Below are 15947 nucleotides of genomic sequence, written 5' to 3'. Positions count from 1 at the left end.
CTCGCCCCTGCGCCCCCGCCCCTCGTCCCCTGTGCCGGCCGTTGGCCCTCACAGCTCCGGTCAGTTTCGGGGTTGGCAGGAGCAGCCGCGAAACTGAGCGGAGGGTTTGTCAGTTTCACGCTTGTGCGGCTTGGGGAAGCGCTGACCGGCGGAGCCCTGGGCCTGCCAGTCTCCACCATCAGAAAAGTATCATTGCCCCATTCGTGTGTATTTCCGTGATTATGGTTCTACTGGCTTTGTCCCCCAGCAGCCCTCTGGATGTGCTCTTGTGCCTTGGATGTGTTCTTGTGCCTTGGATGTGCTCTTGTGCCTTGTCCTCCTCACAGGTGTTGTCTTCCCTGCGGAAAGGGAGGAGCACTAAGCATTACTTGCTGAAAATGTGAAAATTCAATCAATATAAAATTCAAGGCAGGTTGTTATCTGTCGAGGTTATTGGTATCAACTGGTGTTTTAAGCCAAACCCTAATCTCTACTCTTTGTTGGGTGAGTGTGTGGATGGGGAGTCATAATTTTAACAATGGGCCCTCAACCACTGTTCTAGTTGATTTTGCACTAGTACAGGTGGGTCATGGTGAACAAATTTGAAAGAGTTGATTTAGGGGACTTCCAACTTACTTGCTGAAGCTATAGTGAAGGGTAAAAAATGTATCTAGTCCAGGCTTGCAGAACTGTTCCTTGGGGTATGAAAGGTAAGTGAGAACAGACTCGCTTTGTAAGTACAGATGTGAGCAGAAGTGTAATACAGTTGGTGAGAGGAATTTTCCATCTACTTTGTGGTTAAGTCGGATCAGACTGACTTGAATCCTTCTATAGATTCACTATCAGGAGATAAATATGCTGTCCTGTTGATTTTGTATGCTGGGGTCCTGAGCATGCTTAGGGAGCTGCAATTTACTAGCTACAGGATGCGCACTTGGATACAATCATAAGTAATGTTTCTATCCTCTCCATTTGGCTAGGAGACTCCATCACATCCTGGTGTACAAAGACTTGGTCTCAGTTGTTCATGCCTTTATCACCTCTTGGCTGGACAGCAGCAATGCAATATGCCTGGGCATGAAGCCTTTGGCACTTAGGAAACACTATCTAGAACGAAACACTGCAGTGAATTTCCTCTGCATCATAGCAGACCTGTTCTCTGCTCTCTTCACCGACTTCCCATATAATTTTGAGTCAAGGTCTCAGTCCTTATCTGTAAAGCACTTTATGGGTCCAAGAGATCTAAAACACCACCTAAAATCCCTAGACAAAGACTGTGGTTAACAGTTCCCCTCTCCTCTTGCATAATGGAACTCTCAACAACAATAGTAAAAGTTCTGTCTCCCTCACAGAAATGATTCTCGGTGGATGGTACAAGACACTGGAATGAGCTCCCCCCATGAAAGACCATCACAAACCTCATCACTTTCCATTTGAAGTGCAAGCCCATTTCTTTGACTTGCAGGGAGGGGTGACACACACACTCTGGTACAGCTCTCTTACATAGGTGTTGGGGGTGTGTGATTGACCTGACTGTCCCTGCCTGGCACTCTCCACCCTCCATGCCTGGCTGGGCCTTTGGGACAGACCCTCCTCTCCTGTACCTGGCACCACATCTTCCTGTGGCAATGTACAAGGGGGGGTGGGGCACGCAAGGTTACATGTCCGTGTGTCTCTCTCCCCCCCCCTCCGCCCCCCATTTCTGCCAGGGTTCCCACCAGAATGTGGCCAGCAGCAGCCTTTCCGCACGGTGTGGGAGGGAAGGGATGGGAGCTGCTTCCAGCCGCAGGGCAGGAGGAGGGGAAGGGATGACCTAGCCCCTGTCTTTGCAGAGCTCATCTCTTCCACCCCCATCCCTGTGGCTGGAAGCAGCTCCTGTCCGTTCCTGCCCGCACAGTGTAGAAAGGCACCTCCAGGCTGCTGCTGGCCACCAACATAACCCAGCCTCCTCCTGTCCCATGGCTACAGCGCAGGCAGGAAGGGGTTAAACCCTAAGGATGCATTGTGCACCAGGGCCCAAGGAATCTGACTGCAGGGGCTTCAGGGAACCCAGCCAGAGAGGTAGCTCAGCCGGAGAGGGTGCCTAGGGGATGGAGCAGCCCCACATTTCCTGGAGGCAGGACCGGTGAAGAGGGTGCTGTGGAGCCTGCAGGGTTGGGGTGCAAACAGGCTGGAAATCGCTTCCCCCCCGCCCCTCCAACCACCACTCCAGAGCTTAGCTGAGGCGCGGAGAGTCTAACCGGTGCCAGTGCTGTGTGGGGCTTTAGCACATGCAGGGCTTGGCACCTCCTGGTCAGTGCCCCGGGCCGGAAGGTCTTGGGCTTTCCCTGGGTGCCTGCCCAGCCAGACATAGAGGGGGAAGGAAGGAGCCTGCTGGCAAGGCTGTTGGTGAGCTGAGTGCTCCGATCAGGGGCTGGTTCTCTGCACAGCTCTTGAAGCAGGACGCACCCCGCCGGGGAGGATATGGAGGAGCAGCAGGGCTGGGAGGGGTGTGTGAAGGGGTAAAGCAGGGAGAGGACAGCAAGAGGGGCAGCATGTAAAGGGCCGATGGGTGGGCAGCAGAGGCAACATGTAACTCCGCTGCCTGGTGCCTGTCTGCACTCACCAGCCACTGTAGCGCGCAGCCAGTGCTGGCTGGCAACAGGACAGGGGCCAAGAGCTGGCACGCAGCGGGGGCTGTACTGATGGACCAGCAGGGGGAGCGTCCGCCCCCGTGTGCTGCAGCTTTGCCCTGCCACCAACCTTGCACACCCATCAGCTGCCACTGGAAACCCCCCTCCCCCCCCCCCCCCCCCCCCCCACACACACACACTTATCACTGGTCCGGGCAGCTGTCAAACAGGGTTCTGGCCAGCAGCAGGACCCTCCTTTATTGATTGGGGGGTGGGGACGGGTGCAGAAGGGGAGAAACAGAAAATATGGGACAGTTTGCCTGTTTTTAAGAAAAAGTCCATACACCTGCAGGAGGGCTTAAATGTGACTGTCCCTTTAAAAATGGGAAGTCTGGTCACCCTATACGTGTGCTACAGCAGCAATGATGTAGCTACGGTGCTGAAGTGTAGACACTTACTCAGTGATGGAAGGGATTTTTCTATTGCTATAGTAAATTGACTCCTCGAAGAGGCAGTAGTTAGGTCAATGGAAGAATTCTTTTGTTGACCTAGCTGTGTCTATAGTGAGGGATAGGTGAACCTAGCTACATTGTGCAGGGTGTGAATTTTTTCATGACCTTCACTGATGTAGGTATGTCGATCTGTTTATTAGATGTAGACCGGGCCTTAGTTGATTAGACCTTTCTGCACAACGAGATAGGAGCTCTATCAAAACCTTTTGTTACTCTTGACTGAGGTGTTGCTGATATGTCTGAATTAGGTTGTTTCTGCAGTGGCTTTTTTCTTTCGTTTCTGAAGAAACTTGGAAGATTGATATTGCTAATTCTCCTTTAAGGCTTTATAATAGCTTCCTAGAGATTCCATTTTGTTACTCTCCTTAGTATGTGTAACTCTTAGTATGTGTTACTCTCTTTTAGTATGTGTCTGGGAAATTGCAAAGAGTTCTAAGCTGTAGTACCATAGTTTGCTGCTGCTACTTTGCTCTCTCTCTTCTATCAGATATAGAAGATAGATTTTGAGAATGCAATGAAACTGCCTTTTGGAGAGTTGGCTGAAGCTGAAGTTGGAAAAGGTAGTTTGGGGGGAATGAAGGAACAAAATATGGACACCGTGTAGAATCAAGCACGTGCGTTTATTACGTACAGCGCTGACAGTGTCACCTCGCTTATTAAGCTCAGAGACACTGCCAAACAATTGATTACAATGGATTATATGGATTTTCCATGGGTAGTGGGAACTGGTGGGGTAGGCAGTCCCAAACCCCGGATAGGTCTAGCAGCAAGACAAGATAAGCACAGTAGCCAATGGTCGAAAGGTTACATAATGTCTCTGCCCATAGTTTCAGGTTAACACATATCACTTAATTCGTACACAGGTATACACAGGTATTTTCCTTAAAACAATATATAGTGTGTTAGTATAAAATATATATGTTGAATTCTGATTTGGGATCCATAGGAATGAAGTAGCTCCCTGATTGTCCGACAGGTACACACCTAGGAGTTAAAGCAAAAGGACAAATGAAAAGTATATATCATTAAAGATAGTCTTTTAGTTCATTTGTGTTTCTAAGGCAGGCACTGGCAATGGCTTGGAGGAGAGGTGCACATCTGTGAGAGGGAGGATATCCTATCTCATACGGACGTGTTTGAACTTCTTCCGTAAACTCAAGGCTGGTGTGTAGGAAGGCACCTCTTCTACAGAAGAAACAGGGCCCCTTTCATTCCTTAGGTCTGTTTGCAACTTTGAGATAAAGTCCCCAATTATAATTTCCGCCTGGCTTCTTGCTGACCAAGCTTATCTTTGCAAAAAGCAAGGTTGTCCTTTGTTTGTTCTGCTTCTTAGCTAATATTGTTCACTGTTTGCTAGGCCTCTGTCTTCTTGACCAAACTCTGGATTTTGGGCCTGTAAAAAGAGCTGACACAGTCTGTATATCAGGTTGTAACATAAACAGCGTATGGATTTTAGCCCTTCAGGGGAGAAGTAATTTGGACAATTGCTGATGACAGTTGATTGCGCTCCCTAGTTGCACACCTTGCCATGTTCAGGCAGACCTTTCCAACCTCCAGGCCAGAGTGCTGCAGTGAATTCAGGGTTTTCTTTGAAGATGGCTCAGAAACTTTAACTAATACAGAACCTGGGAGCCCCTCTGCTCAGTGGAACAAGAACATAAGAACTTGCATACTAGCCAAGTATCCTGTCTTCTGACAGTGGCCAATGCCAAGTTCTTCAGAAAAAATAAATAGAACAGGCAATCATCAAGTGCTCTATCCCCTGTCGTCCACTCCCAGCTTCTGCCAAACAGGCTAGGGACCATCAGAGCATGGTGTTGCATCCCTGGCCATCCTGGCAAGTAGCCATTGATGGACCTATCCTCCATGAACTGATTTAGTTCTTTTCTGAACCCTGTTATAGTTTTGGCCTTCACATCATCCCCTGGCAATGAATTCCACAGGTTGACTGTGTTGTGTGAAGTACCTCCTTTTAACTGCTTGTGTGTGCAAATCAAGGTGTTGCTTCTTACCTATAAAGCCTAATGGTTTAGGACTTGGCTACCTTAAAGATGTCTTGTGCCCTGTGTACCTTTGTGACAGATGAAATTGTTAAATCTCTAAATGCATAATTGCAGGGTAAAAAGAGGCCATTTTCAGGGGGTTGTCATTGGCTTCAACTTGTTCCTTATCTGTAAGAGCTAGGAATTATTTACCTTCAGAGTATGTTGCAAAATGTATCTTTTGGAGCAAGTATTTGCTTGACTGGCTAGACTCCATGTTAATGTTTTTGTTGGTTGTACAGGAACGGTGGCTGTGTACTCTGTAGCAGACAGTTTAAACCTATAAGTTTAATTTTGTCATATGCTTAGGTGACATAGCAATGGATACACAACACCTCCACATAAACTTAAATTTGTTTTGTAACCACAATATCTTTGCATAAATTGAAAGTGTGTTTGTGTGTGTAATATATTTGCAATTATTTTTATTACAGTGGTGTTCAGGAAGCCTAGTAAAATGGGACCTCAGTCAGGACTATGTAAACACTCATAGACCCAGTAAGCTTACAATCTAAGAAAGATGGTGGTTTTGTTCCATGGCCTAATCTTGTGTTGTGCCCTTATTTGAGTTATCCAAGGATAATAGATGAAAGTATAATCCTTATGTCTTTTATTTTACTGTACAATAGGAGTTTTCTTACAAAAAAAGACACAGATGTTTATAACTCCTGTTCTTTGTCTTATGCAGTGATACGGATTCTGATAGTTCATCTTCTGCCTCCTCTTCTTCATGTTCTCTTTCAATTGGATCTGCTGAAAGTGATGGTCAGCAAAATGGAAAGGATAACACATCTTCCCATGTTAAAACAAAAGATGAATTGCCTCTTGAAGTAAGTATATTATGAAAGCTACCTTTCCAACATTTTTCAGTTATCGTGTTAAATATATTTAACTTCATATATTTACAGCTTCTGTAAAATTCCTTTTTTAAAATAAAATAATCAATGGGTTTATGGCTCTCACTTGCTGAGAAGTACCAGAGTTAATTATTTAAGATTTAGTCCTAAGTGGTGTACGGGATCTGGTCCAACAGGTGAATATAGCTGAACCTCTTGGTAACCATCATGTAATTAAATGCAACCCCCTTGTAGGGGGGGAAAACCCAAAGAAACCCACCACAATAGCATTCATCTTCAAAAAGGGGATCTACACAAAAATGAGGAGGCTAGTTAATGGAAATTAAAAGGAATAGTCACAAGTGAAATGCCTGCAAACTGCATGGAAACTTTAAAAAAACCATAATAGAGACTTAAACTATATGTATATCCCAAATAGTTAAAAAAGAAAAACAGTAAGAGTGCCGAAAGAATGCCACCATGGTGAAATAGAATACAAGAGGTGGTTAGAGTAAAAAGACATCTTTTAAAAATTGGAAGTGAAATCCTACAGAGGAAAAGAGAAACGAACATAAATGCTGGCAAGTCGAGAGTAGAAGTGTAATTAGACAGGTTAGAAGAGAATTTGAAGAGCAACTAGCAAAAGAAATAAACCAACAGCATTACTTTTTTAAGTACGTAAAAATCAGGAAGCCTGCTAAACGATCAGTGGGGCCACTGGATGATCAAAGTGGTAAATGAAAGGCAAGGCTGTTGTAGAGATGTTAAATGAATTCTTTGCATCAGTCTTCACTATGTAGGATGTGAGGGAGATTCCCATACCTGAGCCATTCTCTTTTGGTGACAAATCTGAGGAACTGTCAGATTGTGATGTCAGGAGAGAAGGTTTTGGAACAAATTGATGAACAGTAACAAGTCACCAGGACCAGATGGTATTCACACAAGAGTTCTGAAGGAACTCATATGAAAATGCAGAACTACTTATTGTAGTAATCTATCACTTAAATCAGCCTCTGTACCAGATGACTGGAGGATAGCTAATGTAATGCTGACTTTAAAAAAAAAAAAAAAAAAAGCTCCAGAGGTGATCTGGCTGGCAAGACTAAATTCAGTACTGGTCAGCTTGCTTGAAACTATAGTAAAAAACAAAATTATCAGACACATAGATGAATACAATATGTTGGGGAAATGTAAAGCGAAGTTATGCTTCATCAATCTATTAGAATTATTTGAGGGGATCAACAAACGTGGACAAGGGTGATCCAGTGGACTTGGACTTTCAGAAGGCCTCTGTCAAGGTCCTTTACCAAAGGCTCTTAAGCAATGTAAGCAGTCATAGGATAAGAGGGAAGGTCATCTCGTGGATCAATAACTGCTTAAAAGATAGGAAACAAAGGATAGGAATAAATGATCAATTTCAGAATGGAGAGAGGTAAATAGTGTGGTCCACCAAGGATCTGTACTGGGACCTGTGCTATTCAACATACTGATAAGTGGTCTGGAAAATGGGGTAAACAGTGAGGTTGCAAAGTTTGCAGACCATACCAATTTATTTAAGATAGTTAAGTCCAAAGCTGACTCTGAAGAGTTACAGAGAGATCTCACTAAAGTGGGTGACTAGGTAAGAAAATGGCAGATAAAATTCAGTGTTGACAAGTGCAAAGTAATGCACGCTGGAAAAACATACAACTGTACATACAAAAGGATGTGGCTTAAATTAGCTGTTAGCACTCAAGAAACAGATCTTGGAGTCATCGTGGATATTTCTCTGAAAACATCCACTTAATGTACAATGACAGTTAAAAAGTTAACAGAACCATATAAATATAAAGAACTATTAGGAAAAGGATCGATAGTCAGAAAATATAATGCCACTGTATAAATCCATGGTACACCCACAGCTTGAATACTGCATGTGGTTCTGGTCACCCCATCTCAGAAAAAGATATATTAGAATTGGAAAAAGTACAGAGAATGGCAAGAAAAATTAGGGTATGGAGCAGCTTCCTTATGAGGAGAGATTTAAAAGACTCTGACAGTTGGAAAAGATGACTATGGGTGATATAATAGAGGTCTACAAAATCATGAATGATATGGAGAAAGTGAATAGGGAAATGTTGTTTACTCCTTCATGTAACACAAGAACCAGGGCTTACCCAACAAAATGAACAGGCTTAAAACAAACCTAAGGAAGAACTTTTTCAAACAACGTACAATCAACCTGTGGAACTCATTGCTAGGAGATGTTGTGAAGGCTAAAAGTATAACTGGGTTTTAAAAAGAATTAGATATGCTCATAGAGGATACGTCCATCAAGATGGTCAGGGATGCAACCCCATGCTCTTGGTGTCCATAAGCCTCTGTCTTCCAGAAGGTGGGACTAAATACATCGGGCAATAATTGCCCTGTTCTGTTCATTCCCTCTGAAGCATCCAGCACCTGCCAATGTCAGAAGACACAAAAGTGGGCTAGATAGACCCTTGGTCTGACCTAGTATGGCTGTACTTATTTATTGGTTTTTCACTTCACAATGAGTCATTCATAGACAGACTTGTTAGAGGACATATAGCCTACTTATAATTAACATTCATTATAAATTACAAGCTTGTATAATATTTCAGAATTTTCAGAGACATTTCAGTGTATTAAATAAGATCAATTTAAGAGAAGTGAGAAGTTCACACAACTCAAAATATGAGTATATATATCTTCTGTTCATAGTTGCATTAGGTCCATTAGAAGGCTCTCTAAAGCAATTTGTCACTAATCTGGAAGTATTTGTTAGTGTGTTCCTTCATCATTTGTGTCAGGAAGATTTCCCTGGCTTTTTTTTTTTGTTTTGTTTTAAAATTTAAATCTTTTCTTTCAAATGTGGGACTTGTGAAACTTGGATGTATTCTGCAAGTTTTACAAATTATTTTAAAATGTTTGTAGAGTTATCAAACCTTGGAAAAGTAAGTTTTGGACCTCCCAAATGTCTTGGCTCTTCTTAAGCTCCGGAAGGATTCAAAGATTATGCTGACCATCCCTCGTCTCCATTCATATTAATGAGAATTGTCTGATGGGTAACAGAACTTGTTATAGATTTTTATATTTTGTTGTGTGCTTGCAATTAGTTCTGTTCTAAATACTGCAGATGAAACAGCTTGATGTGAATCTAATTGTTCTTTTCTTTGCTCCTGAGTTTCATAAATGGTACAAACTTATTAAATATTTCTGTAATTATTACTCCCTATTTCAAGATGAGAACTAAATTCTAATTAAGATATTTAAAACTGGCTTCTTTCTGATAACATGAGGATGGGTAATTAGCCATAATCTACTTTAGATGAAGTAAGAATAAAAGGATTATAAAATAGCTTAATGCCATTATATAAATTGATTATATGCCCTCATCTATAATACTGTGTGCAGTAATAGTGATCTTCTCACTTAAAGAATACTACTGAGTTAGAGGGTGTTCAGAAAAGGGCAGTGAAAATGATTGAACTCCTCAGGATTGTTTATTTTAGAAAAGAGGCAAATAAGAAGGGACATGACAGAAGTATGTAAAAGAATGAAGCATATAGAGATGATAGACCAGGAGCTTCTGTTCTCCCTGTCTCAACACAAGAACAAGGGAATGGGTGGTGAAATTGAAAGGTGGCAAATTGAATACTGAAAAAGGGAAATGCTTTTTCACTTGATGCCTATTTAGACTGTGGAACTCAGTACTGCTATGTGTCATTGAGGGCAAGAATTTATACGGTTTGGAGGGATTGGATGACAATATCACTATTGAATACTCAGAGTTGTAATATTTAATGCAAACAAAGTAACTTGGAAGGAATAGATATCTCATGGTTTTGAGCTTAAGCAAACTTCAAACTATTAAGGATTAGGAGGAGATCTTCATTGGGGCAGATGGTCCATACCTTCCTACTGTGAATGGCTTTTGCATCTTCCTTTGAAACAGCTGGTGCTGGCCATTGTCAGCCGGGATACTGGGTTAGATGGGGTTGGAATAGGATCCTACAATACTATGGGTTTTATTGATGTTCTTCTGTGTATTGTGTGGGACTCCCCTAAATGCATGCCAATTAAATATATATACATTTTGAACAAACTTTAATATGGAAAAAGCAAAGAAATTCAGAATTTTTAAGCCTGTTGCCGTGTCCTTGTCCTATTGTTACCAGCTCATCTTGAGTGTATATAAGATAGCGTGCTTGCCTAGAGCACACTGAAGTATAATGAGATTTATCAAGACTGAGGACTAGCATTAGTGTTCTCTACTTTTGTAGGTTTTTTTTTGTGTTTAGGACTTCACCCCATAAAAGCAAGGAAATTGATTGATTGAGTCAAACGATGACCGGCTCTGTAGCTATAGCAATGGTCTGTCTGGTTCTGTAATATTGCTGATTTACCTTCTGAGTGTTTTTTGTTAGCTGGTACTTGTCTGTGGTTAAATTTACTACACTATTTGGCATTGAAGACCCATGAGCACCTTTGAAACGTTAAGGATGTGTTGCTCACTATAATATAGTCAACCACAAGCTTGGCAAAGCTGTGAAACCAAATGAGTACCTTATATGAGAGCAGAGCCATATTAGTATCTCTCTACAAACAGGGTTTTCATCCCAGAAGCTGTTTTGCTTTAGGGAGGGATAAAGCATCAGAATAATATCTACATTGGTGGTCACCAACCGGTCAATCGCGATCGACTGGTTGATCCTAGAGGATCTCCCAGTTGATCGCAATCTCCGGTGATGCAGTGGGGTTGTCGCTAAGGCATGTTCCCTGTCTGCCCTGGCCCCAAGCCGCTCCCAGAAGCGGCCAGCATGGTCTTGGGGGAGGGGGCGGGCGGTAGGGGTCTCTCTTCACGCACTGCTCCTGCCTGCAAGCACCGCCCCCGGAGCTCCCATTGGCTGGGAGCGGGTAGCTGTAGCAAATGGGAGCTGCAAGGGCAATGCCTGCAGAGAGGGTCAGTTCGCAGAGCCACGTTCCCCCCGTCTCCTCCCACAGGCTTTATGCCGGTGGGAGAGAGCTCTCTTGTTAACATAATAAAATCACTTCAACAAGGGGTGGTAGTTATGTCGGTGGAAGCAGCTTTCCCACCGACATTGTGTTGTGTACACTACCACTTATGCAGGTGAAATTTATCGTATGTCCCTCAGGGGTGAGTTATTTTTTTCACATCCCTGAGCACCATGAATTTTGCCGACATAGTGGTAGTGTAGACGTGGCCTTAGAAAGTCACAGAAACTGCAGTAGTCAGGCTGTCTCCCCCAACTCAGAGTTGGAGGTAACTGGCTGAAAGGGTGTGTATAAAAGCTTGCAAGGAAACATGACAATGTAGGTAAAACCTATGTCTATAGGACTTTTTGTTTCAATCTTTTGCTTTAGGTGTTATGTACCTCTGGGTGAATGAATAATAATTTGTTTTGAGGATTGTTTTTGAGTCACTTTAATCAGCTGATGTCACAGGCTCCCAGAGGAAAAGGGCTTACAGGTGCCAAACATAGTTGGTCCTGTTGGGTTAACATGATTGTTAAAGGGGGAGACCCAGTCTGAGTGAGTGAACTGCATGGGTTTTTCCCATAAGAGAGGGTAAAGAAAGCCAGGCCTCCCACCTGCAGGGTGCACTCAAGAGGGATTAAAAGGGGTCTAAAGTGCAGCTTGCCCTGTAACTGTGACACCCTGTATACCCCGTTTTAGAAATCTGTCCAGGAATATGTCTCTCACATGCTACTGTTTTGAGAAACTGACTCAGAATAAATTGAGGGAAAAAAGCACTTCCTACACAGAAATTCCCCTTCATTACGTGATTCTGGATTTTCAAGCAGGAGGAGCCTTTCTTACAGAGGAGCCCTTCCTGAAAATTCAGTCAGCAATAATTAGATGTCAAGAGAACTTCAACTAGACAGCAGTGTTCTTCCTCAGACCTAATAGCCTCAGCTACATACATAACCCCAATGCACAGCTCAAGATGAAAGCTCTGCAATATTGGCTAGCAAAACATCTGCCAAGTTGAAATTGACTCTCCCAAGAGAAGCTCTCCTATCTTTTGTGGTAGACAGAGTGTTGGCCAAACCGGACAGTCTCTACGCAAAAGAATAAATGGACACAAATCAGACATCAAGAATTATAACATTCAAAAACCAGTAGGAGAGCACTTCATTCTCCCTGGACACTCAATAACAGACTTAAGTCACCATTCTTCAACCAAAACAAAACTTCAATGAGAAACTGCAGAACTGGAAGTAATTTACAAACTTGACACCAACAAATTAAGCCTAAATAAAGACTGGGAGTGGCTGGGTCACTACAAAAAATAATTTTTCCTCTGTTGATACTCAGACCTTCTTGTCAGCTGCTGGGAATGGGCCACATCCACCTTGAATGAATTGGCCTTGTTAGCACTGACCCCCCACTTGGTAAGGCAACTCCCATCTTTTCATTTGCTGTATATTGATACCTGCTTTCTGTATTTTCCAATCCATGCATCTGATGAAGTGGGTGTTATCCCATGAAAGCTTATGCCCAAATATATTTGTTAGTCTCTAAGGTGCCATAAGGACTCCTCATTGTTTTTACTGATACAGACTAACACGGCCACCCCTCTGAATCCTGAAAGGAGTAACTTTAAACTCCATAGCTTCATCAGCAACCCAATTTGGGATGGAGAATCCCACTTCAGCAACCTAACAATTCATGATAATTGGAACCACTTGGAAAAGCTACATATCAGTGTTCTAGAATTGAAACCAATTAGCTGGATACTAAAGTTTTTCCTCCTCACTTGCAAGACAAGCTGGTCTCTAAAGACATCGGTGATGGACGAGAGCTTTGCCTCGGGAAATCTGTTCACAACCAGGCACAACACCAAATGTCTGAGGTTCTGCTTGAGAGTAGAAGCAGACTACTAGTCTATTTTAGATGTTTCCTCTCTATCCAAAGAAAACATATATTGAAGGTAGCTAGCTTCTACTCTCCCATTAGGAGATAACATTAGATAACATTCCATAGTGCCAAAGATGGACTTGTGCCTTAGATATATTCCCCCTGTAGAAATGTATAGAGCTGCTCTGTGGAACTCTGCACTCTTACTAAACGCTATACAATAGTCCTAGCATGCAGGTCAGATTCTCAGTTTGGTAAAGTGGTACTTCAGTAACTGTTTAATTAGGGCTTTATGTCCCACCTTTCTCAGATGACAGTACTTCTTCCCAAACTATCCCCTGTGTTGGGAATGTGAAGAGCGTACTACTAAAAAGTAAAAATGATGGTTATCTGTACCTGAAATTCTTTGCACATTCACATTCCCTGCCCACCTTCTTCTTCCCTGGAGTCCTAACTTAGGTCTTGGACCTGAGGAGGCAAAGGAAGGAACTCGGGCAACTGGAGCACCATTCTCCTTAATTCTTAGAAAATGTGAGGAAAAGAGTAGAAGAAGACACAAGAGCACTGCAATGGGCACTGCTGTGAAAAGTTCCATTGTCCCATGAGTGGGAATGTGGAGGATCCATTGTGAAGAATTCTGGGTGCAGCAGAGTAACCTTCAGATGGTCCCTTCCCAAGGACTTTTGGAACCAACTAAAAAGTTTATCAATGTTTGAGTGTGGTAGGAAGGAGAATGGAGGTCTAGAAGTCCTCAGCCTGAAACTGTAGAACATACTTTGTCAATGGCAATTCATTGGGGTTTGAATCCTGAAGAGCTGAACTTCTGCCAAGATTGAGAGCTTGTCTGCCAAGACTGAGGAGAGCTTGTCTACATGATGCCTCCAAGAAGCTATTGAGGAATATATTAAGCTAATGTGTTTTTTAGTTATTTAGGGATATGAGAGCCCAATACAAAGGATAGTTACATATTGAAAATAGAGACAATCTGGCTAATTTTCTATCCCTATCCTGTCTAAGGCCAATCCTGAATCATTTCTTTTTCCAAATTAGTTTGGCCAGTTCAGAGTTTCATGTATGGAACGAGGCTGGTATTAAATGTCAGGCTGATCTGGTTCCAAACCTTTGTACCTTTTTGCATAACTTTGCAAAAGTGTAAGGGTAAAGCTTTCCAGATGCCTCCCTTTTTTTGTTGTTGCAGTAGTAGTATGCTCAGCCAGGACCCTGCATATTTTATGTGAGTCTATAAAATAATCATTGGCTTTACTCTGTTATCCCTGAAATACATTTTGTATACCCGAAGCCCTCCTAAAAGTATGGTCTCTGCTAATATAGAAATTCAGTGAAAATTTGTTAATCTAAGTTTAGAATGGTATGAAACGATATCCCAGGGTAGGGGAGCGAATAGTGTTGGATGAAGTACTATATACAACTGCCAAAGCCTATAATGATGTTGATGCAAGGGAAGCACTGTAGTTATACAAAACCCCTCAAACCATTCCTCCACTGTTCAGATCCAAATTTATTCCAATAATTAAAATGTCTGAAATGTGGCACAAACATTGTAGATTTAGGCCCATTGCTGGTTGGGTTGGGGAGGTATGATATCAAAATTGTTTATCTTAGTATACAAGTCCATCCTAGGAAACTGGATAAAATGAGTCTTCACTATTATCTGGTTTTTAGTACTGTGGGGTTTCCTGATTGTGGAGGGCAAAAATAACAAAAATGAAGCTCAGAGTTTGAGGTCTGATGGGTATTTGTGAACTCTACCCAAGAGAATCCAGAAGACATTGGATTCAAGGATGAGTGAACTAACGTGTAAATTATCTTAAAACCATAAGATAAGAGGTCTGTAGCAAATTTACAGGAATATAGGGAAAAGTTATACATGGTGTCCTCTTAGCAATATCAGCACAATACAATAAAATGGGATGATGAGGATAATTAATACAATTTTAAGTATTTTTAAGTTTTTGTATGCTAATGGTTTTAGAGAAAAATGTTAAGTTTGGAGGGTGGTGGTGATTGCTGTACTATGATGGGTCTTTCAACCTTCTGTTACACGGAGTGAATCTTAGGGTACGCTTATGCTGCATTCAAGAGGTGTGATCACAGACTGGTGGTTGGATAGGGTAGCTCTGCCCACCCAGGACCCAGTAATTCAGTGCCTGCTGCCTGTGCCGCTATAGCTTCATGGCTATTGTTACTCAAACTAGCTTTAATCTAGCTAGGTCAAGACTGTGCTGGGTATGTCTACATTTGCTGCAGTCACATCTGCAGACTGCAGTATAGATATAACTTCAGATAAGTATATTACATGTAGTGGTTTGTACCTATGTATCTTTTTGGGGGGGCGGTGTAAAACAACCTTAAACATATTTTTAAAATGTTCTCATAGGCTGTTTTATTGTGTGCCGGACAACAGCTCAGACATCTTCTTACTAAAGGCTTAATAATTTATTGCAGTACTAGTATCCTATATAATTCAGTAATTTTTAGGTTTAATACACTCTTCTTCATGCTGTTATATCAGATTTTTAATCTCTGCTGTGCTGCATTTAATACCATTTTTGTCTGCTGCTACAGAAATATTTTCCAGTGTTTAACATGGATGTGATTATATAATCACCTAAAAGTTCATGTCAGAAAGTAAAGTTTAAAAACAAATTTCTCTTAACTGTTCAAGTTAATCTTCTCTGGTTGAGTAAAACTGTCTTAGATGTCATGCAGCAGTGCCGTGGCATGGAAGTATTTAAAAAATACGTAAAATAACATTTCCCCAGATGTAATTTCAGCTCTCTTTAATTTGAACAATTTTGTTTGAATGCCATTTATTAGAATGAATTATTACTAGAAATTAGCCATAACCTTTTTTCTTGAACTACAAAAGTGAAATGTTTAAAATCATTCCTCGGTGGTTGGCAGGGTATGTCTAACCACAAAGTATTGTATTTTGAAAATTAATTTCTTCTATATTAGCAGGGACCACCTCCTGTTGAAGATTTGACAATAATTCTGCCTGAGGATGTTGAGCTGAAGCCCTTTGGGACAGTTTCAAGCATTATTGAGCAGTTGGGTAAGCAA

At 42.1% G+C, this 15947-nt stretch overlaps 1 protein-coding gene across 4 annotated transcripts in view; it reads left to right on the top strand.

The window, feature by feature from the left end:
• The window catches only part of NAF1 (nuclear assembly factor 1 ribonucleoprotein), a 72275-nt gene that overhangs the window by 322 nt on the left and 56006 nt on the right, over positions 1–15947 (top strand). For 2 of the 4 annotated variants that reach the window (XM_075127780.1, XM_075127781.1), the window contains exons 2-3: positions 5834–5975; positions 15846–15939. In XM_075127780.1, coding sequence (XP_074983881.1) covers positions 5834–5975; positions 15846–15939 — 236 coding nt within the window. Of the gene's footprint in view, positions 1–5833; positions 5976–15842; positions 15940–15947 lie in introns of all 4 variants that reach the window. The other 2 variants (XM_075127779.1, XM_048847597.2) reach the window with 1 other exon arrangement.

This window comes from Caretta caretta, chromosome 4 (genome assembly GCF_965140235.1).
Source record: "Caretta caretta isolate rCarCar2 chromosome 4, rCarCar1.hap1, whole genome shotgun sequence".
Lineage (NCBI taxonomy): Eukaryota > Metazoa > Chordata > Testudines > Cheloniidae > Caretta > Caretta caretta.
The sequence above is the reverse complement of the archived record's forward strand: the minus strand, read 5'-3'. Positions and strand labels throughout refer to the sequence as shown.